We start from the raw sequence: 10,072 nt of genomic DNA on the forward strand, positions 1-10,072 counted from the left end.
CCGATCACCACCAAAATTTTATCATTTCTTCCTTATCCCATTTCCAACAAACCCTGAAAATTTCATCCAAATCTGTCGATAACTTTTTGAGTTATGTTGCACACTAACGGACAGACAAACAAACAAACAAACAAACCCTGGCAAAAACATAACCTCCTTGGCGGAGGTAAATATTACTTTAGTAGTGATGAAAGGAGTCTTTTTAACCTTTTTGAAGAACCCTAATGCATTTATTTTCCATTTTATTCAACACCTCCAACAAATGATGCTTTCTGTCTAAACTGTGGGACATAAATCAGTAAATCTGGAAACACAGTAGATTTCGCATATGTTCCTTGATTTACTTACTCTATTCTATTTGTTTTTCTTTGACTAATTAACATTGTTAACACTGACTTAACATGTCACTTTCTTTCTAACCTATGGTTATTAGACGTTATTAGACTACATTGCACATAAAGCAGCATGATGCACATTGGGGCTTTGTCTTGTTTTGCAGAAAGATCACTGCCTTGGTTGGAAATTATTACTTTCTTATTTTCACCTTGTTTTCAACTACTGTCCATTCCCTATTTGTGAAAGAAAGCTGTCATCACTAACTGTACTTGTATTCAAAAGTTCATACATATTCATATCAGCATTTTGGAAGATATAGCTAGGTGTACAGTTTGCCACTTAGGCATCCATTCTCAGGAAAATATTTTTTAATAACACTTAAGTTCATTTTGGAGCATTATTTTTATTACCATATCTGCACACCATTTGGCCAAACAGATGAAGCCACAGCAAGCTGACACAAAAAGCCAATTAATCACATTACTTTTTGCAGTTCCTCCCAATATTGTGCAGGTGTGACTTCTATCAGTGTTACTGCTGGTCAAGGCTAAAAATCCATGATGCTTTAAGTAAAACATACAGCGTCATCAGCGTTAGCGCTACTGATGTATATAATCCTGCTGATATATTTCCTGGAGGAAATAAGATGCATACTAAAAATCACATATCCATGCCACTAAAATATAATTGTTTTCTTTTTAGCACTGCACCTGTGATGCAGAGATAGTAAAATAGTTACATGGCGACTGAGCTCAAGTAGTGAGACAAGAATAAGCATGCATCAATGTGCAACTGAATTGAAGAAGCAGAATTTTGAGAAGCCCTGCGAAGGTTGTTTATTACTGCACATTGGTTGACACCACAAAAAGGAGAACTAAATAAAGTGTTACACATTTGAAAAAACTTCTATGAGAACGTGACCTTGGGCATGAGAAGTATGAAGGCAAATTAGTGGGGGAGGTGCAGACATTTACTCTATATACGGTTGGTCTACAGCTTCCATCCACTTAATAACAGTAGAGACTCTGCATCAGCAGTTTGGGAGAAAACCACAACTTATGTATGGGGAAAGTACACAGAAACAGAAAAATTCTGTCTGCAGAACTAGGCAACTTAAATATTACATTAAATATTAATTGAATTAATGGTCTATTCATCATCAACTGATTAACAGTTAACTATCAAATTAGGTAATAGTTATTTTGATAACCAATTTTAAGTAGTTTGTAGAGAAAAAAAAACCCCTAAATTTACTGATTCCAGCTTCTTCAATGTGAATATTTTCTAGTTTCTTTTCTCCTTTGTGGCAAGTAATTAAATATCTTGGGGCTGCGGATCAAATAAGACATGAACAATGTCACCTTGAATGTTAGGGAAAAAGGCTAAACATTTGTAACCATTTTCACACTTAGAACAACTAATTGACAAATCAAAACAAACATTTTTTTGATTAATTAACAATAATAAACACAAAATACAGAAAATGGGACAATGGACTAAAGTAGTACTTAGTTACAATGGCAGTTTGTTCAGGAAATTGTACACTTGGTAATGCATTTTTACACAAAAAAAAACACTATCTCTAAAAATACAGCTGTGAGTCTTGAGACGTTGTGCAAACAGCATGTGATTAATTTTTATACACCTTCCTCCTTCACTATGTTATGTGGCAAGAACCAGTGTAATTTAGGAAATCCTGTCATAATTAAGACTTAAACAGGGGTCGTGATAAAGAATTTTCCATTACTGAATTTTTTAACAGAGAGTGAATTACATGAAGACTGAAACACTTGGAGCAATTGTTCATATGTTAATGTTTAGGCACAATGGCTGCAGTGTTTTAGTGCAGAGGGAGAAAACATTTCATCTCCTTCATGTGGTGAGGACATGAAGAGACAAGATATAGGTCGTGTCTCTGTTCACATTCTATCTTCACAACTTCATAATTTAATGATCAATTACCTTCATTCAAAAATGAAAATCAAAGCGTTTAAATTATAGTTAATAGTAGAAAATGGAATTTTTACAACTTTGTCTATCAAAATGAAATAAAACCTATGGAATCAATGGTCCCTTAGTAAAATGAAAGTGAACTTTTTGAGATGAGATGAGATGAGATATTATTGATCCCACCATGGGGAAATTTCTCAGTTGGCAACAGCAATTTACAAAAAATAAAATGCAGGGAAGAGAGGCTAAAAATATAGTGTGAAACATGAAATATACAGAAAAAAAAATCTGCTATTTATATAAATTTAGATTTAAATAATATATACATATTTACACTATAGATGCAAAATCTAATTTAAATCCTTTTATGGAAATACCTAAGCCTTCCTGATCTGAATGTAGTCTTGTCCTGTTTGATTAAAAGGTAAAAAAGCTACTGTGTGGAAACCAACTAGTCTCATTAAAGCAGGACATAATTACATTGACTGTGCAACTTTCTGACATCCCCACTTTTTTTTAATCTTTGAATAAATAACTACAACATCTATTTGCTTATAGCCTGATGGTTACAATTCTGAAAGTGATTTTTTTAAGTGAAGCCCAGTTACCTCGTATCCTTCTGTGTGATATTAAGATAAACAAACAAATCAAATGGAGGGAATTTCCTACCACTTCTAGTGTTTCTGTTTTCATTCAGCAGTGGTGTACCACCACAGTACTGAAGTTTAGCACCACTGCAGACATTTGTTCACACATTGAAATTTGTCCTTAATAAATAAACTAACTGTAGGTGATTTATAAGTACTGGTATAATTACTGATATAATATTTAGCACAATTTGGCTTGGATTTCCTGAAACTGCTGGGGGTAAGGTCAGAGAGAGGTCAGCTACAAAAGAGATATTTATGTCTTGTGTATAATAATAGTTAAGGAAGTGAAAGAGGAAAGTGTTATTTAGTTATATACACACACTTATATACACACACTAACTCATTTCAAGTATTTTTCCACGTTGTTCTTTTTCTCCTGCCTCCAGCTGTTGGACTCAAATGCAAACCAGACAGATAACAGGCCACTGAGTAACTACCTTTAATTCTGAAGTGAGTATTTTCTACAGTTCAGTTTCACTCCCTTCTACATCCAAGGACAGTCTTCTTATCTTACTGTGACACCTGTATCTAGACTGTACATTTAGGGCAGCCGTTTTTCCTTAAAATACAACATGTACAATGCAAAGTGTACTGAAACAACCCAGCTGCGACTCAGAAAACAACCCTTATGTCCTCCTTGAAGAGCTTAACAGTGGTCCCATGGTTCATGGAGAACAGTGGGACTCATTGTTGTGTGTTATTTGACATCACCTGTTATGTGCTAAGCATCGCATGGGAAGCCTCATGTTGCTCTCATTCACTCCGGACAGTGGGAAGTCCTCGGGTTTCTTTGTGGTCTTAGAGCCTCTGACTCTCAAGGATCCTCTCCTGGACACACACAGAGGAGGAGGAGGTGTGGGTCACATCCAGGCACATTCAGCTACGAGCTAATCATTAGCTAGATTCTTTTAAAACAATGGGTCAATATAACAGAACACAGTTGTCAGTATTAGCAATACGGGGTGAGAAGTTTTTAAGTTTGCGAGAAGACTTTCGGTGTTATTATACAACTACCTCAAACATAGAAATAAAAAAAGGTTTTATCGAATAAGTGGAAAAAGAAATGTAGAAGTCATAGCTAAATGTTAATAAGCTAGCTGCAGTTTACACCGACCTCTGAACAAAACCGCAAATTCAGCCTCTTTAAAAGACTCTCCATTTGGTTAATAGTCAATATTTCATATGGAGCTACCTCAACAAAACGCTGCCGAGTGTTACTCTACACAAAAAAGGCATTTCAGTTACAGTTCGTCGTGTTATTAAAAAAAAAAAAAACCTGACTAAACCGTGGACATGGACCGTTCCCTGTCCCGCACGAATACCGCAAGTATTATCACATGTAGATTCCACTTCACAACCGTACACCTGCGTTTCATAAAAGATCTTTAGTGGAAATGTCTAGTATTTTGGAGATGTTTGACTGTCAAGCAGATTTTTTCAATAAAACGCTGACTGGACAATGAAGAATCTCACGCAAACCGGGATTGGGCTTTTAGCGTCAATCTCAACATTACCGTACAAAACCCGGGGCGACATTAAAAAGATGTGAAGTGATAGTAAGACACCCGCAAATCACTCACAGTAAAAGAGAAGAATAAACTGACAAAATTGTGGTGTTTTTTTTTTTTTTTTTTTTTTTTTTCATGCCAGCCGTCGCTATGCGGACAGCAGATTTATTCCTCAGGGTTAGCGGACAAAACGATGAAGCTATGCGAAATACACGAGTGAACGTCTGCGCCGTCACAGACAAAACTCTATACTTATTCTTTTCACTATTACTCATATTGCTAATCCTTTGCATATCCTTACCCTTCCATAGAAAGCGTTTCGCCATAACGGTCACAGTAACAGTCGAACTACTCACATATTTATTCCAGATACTCATCACTATCGTGCTCATGCACCCTGAACAGCCAATCAGCGGCCGAGAAGCTATCATCACTTCCGCACTTGCACAATAAAAGCCCCCATCTATCCCTTACCATTAGTCTTACGATATTTGTTTCTAGTTTCATCTATATCAGTGGTTCCCAACCTTTTTTGACCCCATTTTAACATCACAAATTTCTGGTGACCCCAGACATTCAAAATGAAGACTTTTTTCTTTTTGCTAAAATTTATTTGTTTTTGATCCTATAATAGTTTGCTATACTATGTTGCAAATAAACACTAATTTTAGACAACATTTAGTCTATATAATGTATATTATTATGTACATTATGTATAATGAATATTATTATTATTATTATTATTATTATTATCATTATTATTATTATTATTATTATTATTATTATTATTATTATTATTATTATAAATGACCGACAAACTGCCTCTAAGGGAGGGAAGTGGGGTGAGGAAAGTGTCCAGTGGCGTCTCTCCTGGCAAAGATGGAAAGCAAGTGTTTATGCTACGGACATAGCTACAGATCTGCAAGATCCTAAAGAAGTTATTTCTAGGGATTTAAAATTTAGTAACAAGTTGTTCAAATGTAGCAAATATGTTGTCTACATAAAGGTCGCTGAACCTACCGATACCTCAGTTGGACCAAAGTGAGAAGGCATTACCGACTATGGATGTCTGAAAAACAGGGTTGGAGGCTATTGGAGCAAAGAATGAGATTGTCTGAAGACAAAGTAAAGTAGGCTAAAGTAGGCTTCACTGCTTCTAATTGTACATTTAGAGCACTGTATTTATGATTATTGTTAATGTTATTATTGTATAGTCCTTCACAGTCATCTTCTACCCACTTTCCTCAAAATCACATCACAATTCCACTGAGACTAAGGAAGTGAGATTTGTTTTTCTATAAGTATTTATCTGTGTACTCTAGATACACCAAATTTTCCAAATGTTACCTTGGTTCACACACTCTTAAAGTTGCTTCATGCCTACTTGTCCATCCAAAAAAAAAAAAAAAATCTAACAAAAAACAAAGTTAAACTGAGATGTAGATAAGGTGCACCTGCTATAGATGCAAATCACTCAAACATGTGACTCAGATTACTGACAAGGTGGAACACAAACATCTGTGCACTTAGTTCAAGAATTTTCATTTTATCTTCTTATCCTAATGATACAGGGGTTATTTTCTTGTGTTCAGACAATGTAGTAGTTAAGTGATGTTCTCATACCTGACATGTTTCAGCTGACGCTGCAGCATTCTTCAGAGGCGTCATGTTTCAGAAAAACATGTCAGGTATGAGAACATCACTCTACTACTACTTTGTCTGAACAAAATAAAATAACCCCTGCATCATTCGTTTACTTTTGTATACTTCTTCGTAATTAATGCATTTTTGGGTCCCCAAGCTTTGGCATTTGTTTTTTTTTTTAAACTTATTTTATTGAGTTTTTTCAGTCACAGGTTACATGTATACAACACACCTTTGTATGTAAAAGGATATGAAGTCAATAACCCAAGAAACAGCAATGTATAAAAACAAACTAAAACAACCACAACAAAGAACAAAGCAGACAACAAAAAACAGTACCTCAACATTAAAGAATACAATTATATAATCCTATGTAAGTCAGTCAGTGTAAACATGGTTCATCTCAGCGTTTAAGGTACCTCATTGTGCAGATAATCTCAGGCTCCTACATATTCAGGAGTAAATTAGGTTCAGTTCACTCCAGTCCAGCAGGTGAATTCAATAGACACAACTTATCAATCAGGGATAGATCTCTAGCACATGATAGAAAAGGAGTCCACATTATATAAAATTTGGTCTTGGAGCCCTGAAGTGTGTATCGTATCTTCTCTAGATGTATGCAGTTGAAGATGGATTTGATCTAAAGAACATGGGATGGAGGAATTGGAGATTTCCATTAAAGTAAAATCAGACGTCTTGCCAACAGGGTGACAAATGCAATGGACTCTATGCACAGCGCCACTACTTCCTGAACTTCAGGTGGGTCCTTTATTTCCTGTCTTTCATTATTGGACACACTGATTATTCCAGGTATGTCTAATTAATCAGTAGTCACAACAAGAAACAGCAGACACACCTGGATTAATCAGTGTGTCCAGTAATGAAAGACAGGAAATAAAGGAGCCGCCTGAAGTTCAGGAAGTAGTGGGGCTGTGCATAGAGCCCATTATGCTCTGGTTTGTTTTAGTTAGAAGCAGTGTGGAAGAGGAGGTTCCAAAAAGTGCAATCAGAGGGTCTGGCTCCACCTGTGAGCCACGTATCTTCAAAACTGTATTGAACACCTCCACCCAAAAGCCACTTAGAGACAGGCAGCACCAGAACATGTGGGTGTGATTTGCTGGAGATTGGTTACATTGCACTCAGTTAGAATTGACATTTTTAATATTTTTAGACAGTCTGTCTTTAGTCCAATGGGCCCTATGAATAATTCTGCACTGAATGGGGCCATGTCGTGCACAGACTGAAGAGGAATGGACTCTCTTAAGCGCGGCCTCCCATAGCTCATCTGATATACTCTCACACAGTTCCTGCTCCCACAAGGATTTAATACTGATCAACGAGAAAGACTGTAAATGACAGATTTGCCTGTGTAAATGACCGACAAACTGCCTCTAAGGGAGGGAAGTGGGGTGAGGAAAGTGTCCAGTGGCGTCTCTCCTGGCAAAGATGGAAAGCAAGTGTTTATGCTACGGACATAGCTACAGATCTGCAAGAACCTGAAGAAGTTATTTCTAGGGATATCAAATTTAGTTACAAGTTGTTCAAATGTAGCAAATATGTATCTACATAAAGGTTGCTGAGCCTACCGATACCTTAGTTGGACCAAAGTGAGAAGGCATTACCAACTATGGATGTCTGAAAAGCAGGGTTGGAGGCTATTGGAGCAGAGAATGAGATTGTCTGAAGACTGAAATGGCACCTGAATTGGTTCCAGACCTTCACAGTCACTCTTACACCTGTATTTTGTATAAAAGAGGAAAAAGGGCCTGTACTTGGGGAGTGAGCGTGAGAGAGGAGTGATGCAGGTGTTGATGAGACCGCCTCCATCTCTAACCACACCTGAGGTGAGGTCATGTCCCTGTTTTTTAACCAGTACTGGATCATTCTAAGACTGGCTGCCCAGTTATAAAATCTGAAATTAGGGAATGCAAGGCCTCCTTCTGGTCTAGGTCTTTGCAGGAATTGCCTCTGTATCCTGGGGGGCTTCTTGTCCCAAATAAATGACAGGCAATGAAAAAGGTAAAGAAATTAAGGGAAGATGATCATTTTAATAGTATTAACTCTTGCAATCTCTTGCAAAGTAAAAATATAATTTGGGTGAAGTACAAAACAGTAAGTAGAAAAAAAAATTCACAGAAAAAAAACAAGAAGTCAGTGTTTAAAATGTATATAAAAAAATAAAGCTATACTACACACAAAAAAATACACTGAGGAAATACAATAGTAATCCTATTGACAGTAGTATTAGAGATAATACTGCAGAAATACTGAAAAAAATACGAATGTACACAAATGTTCACAAGTGAGCACACGCACACATCTGTCTGAACACAAATTTACCCACCCAAACAGGTAAAACGAACATGCCCACAGATAGAGAGATAAACACACTCTTGAGCATATATCCACAGGTTGGGCCCTATCGGCTAGTGGTGTGTGATACATATTTTGGGATCGATCCAATACCAAGTAAATACAGAGCAATAACGCTAAAATCAATACTGATACCTTTCAATAATTAAGGTGGATGCATCATCGAATTGCTAAATCTCAATTAATTTTCATGACCTTTAAGTGTTTTGTGATATTTCCTTTTTTATTATTACATACCTAAAACCCATTACAGAATTAGGGCAAAGTTTATAAGTAAATAGAAAATACTTTATCATCAAAATAAGTTTTTTTCATAAACAACACTCTGTTGTTTGCAGTGACAAAACAACTTTTCCCCATATATATTTTCCATGTCTGGAATTTTTTTCTTAAATTTAGATAGATAGATAGATAGATAGATAGATAGATAGATAGATAGATAGATAGATAGATAGATAGATAGATAGATAGATAGATAGATAGATAGATAGATAGATAGATAGATAGATAGATAGATAGATAGATAGATAGATAGATAGATACTTTATTAATCCCGAGGGAAATTCCAGTATTCAGCAGCTTTGCATACAGCACAAGAAGACAAAAAACAGACAGACCAAAACACAACAGTGGGTTAGTAACCAGGTTGACATTAAGGTTAGTATATATACTCTAAAAGACACTTGCTAAAGAACTACCTCTGAAAGAGCTTTCTGTACAATACTGTAAATAAAGACTTCCGGTTTTCAGACATTACGCACATTTCAGGGCAGTGATATAAAGTGAAACAGTGATATAAAGTGAACCAGTTATATAAAGTGTAGCAGTGATATAAAGTGAATCAGTAATTTAAGTGTAACAGTTATTTAAGCGATCTACGCGTGAGTGGACAAAATTATCACCTTAAGACAAATTAAAACAAATATTTTTTTTCAGGTAGTGTTCAGACACTGCAATAATGAAAAATGAAATCAAAATGATCTGTACCTTACAGCCTTTTTACAAATTACTCAGCTTGCTGTTGTCTCATTTTCAGTCTGAAAATATAACCACATGCTGCTCTTCTTCCATATTCCATTCTTGTGCTCTGTGTCTCAGTCTGTGTCAGTCTGTGCATGTACTGCGTGTGTGTAGGTGGGCGGGGCCACCTGAGCAGGTGTCCTTGCTTGATTGATTGCTTTGCCCTGCGGAGTCACATGATGGCACAACACTGAAACACCTTTCCCTCCAAGCTGGTTCTAGGGCTGGTTGGGAGCCAATGCCTGACTCAGCACCAGTTCCTTGTGTGTCCACCATCCAAGCACCGGCCAGACCAGTTCCAGGCAAGCACTAACTTGGTGAAACCACAGCAGTGCATACAAGAGGAAAACTGAAACTAAAGTATCGAGCTGATACTGACTTGGTATCGATATTATCAATATTTGGATCGATCCACCCACATCTCAACCCTCCTCGGTTTGGAGCCACATTAATCTTCACATTCTTACTTCTAAACTCCGCCACCTGGACCGGATCCTTGAACTTGTGTGTTCCAGCAAAGTCAGTCTCAGAACAGCTGGGTTGACGAGGCCAAACTTCACTCCAGGGCAGGCCCGGGGCTGACAAGCTTTG

General features: G+C 36.8%; 1 protein-coding gene across 2 annotated transcripts in view; it reads right to left on the minus strand.

Moving 5' to 3' along the window:
- The window catches only part of st3gal5 (ST3 beta-galactoside alpha-2,3-sialyltransferase 5), a 33,682-nt gene extending 24,092 nt beyond the window's left edge, over positions 1-9,590 (minus strand). The window contains exons 1-2 of one of the 2 annotated variants that reach the window (XM_030145331.1): positions 9,449-9,590; positions 3,648-3,764 (exon numbers count right to left, since the gene is read on the minus strand). In XM_030145331.1, the coding sequence (XP_030001191.1) occupies positions 3,648-3,682 (35 nt within the window). In that variant the 5' untranslated portion in view covers positions 3,683-3,764; positions 9,449-9,590. Of the gene's footprint in view, positions 1-3,647; positions 3,765-4,745; positions 4,875-9,448 lie in introns of those variants that run through there. The other variant, XM_030145330.1, reaches the window with a different exon arrangement.
- Positions 9,591-10,072: the final 482 nt, after the last annotated feature.

This window comes from Sphaeramia orbicularis, chromosome 10, assembly GCF_902148855.1.
Source record: "Sphaeramia orbicularis chromosome 10, fSphaOr1.1, whole genome shotgun sequence".
Lineage (NCBI taxonomy): Eukaryota > Metazoa > Chordata > Actinopteri > Kurtiformes > Apogonidae > Sphaeramia > Sphaeramia orbicularis.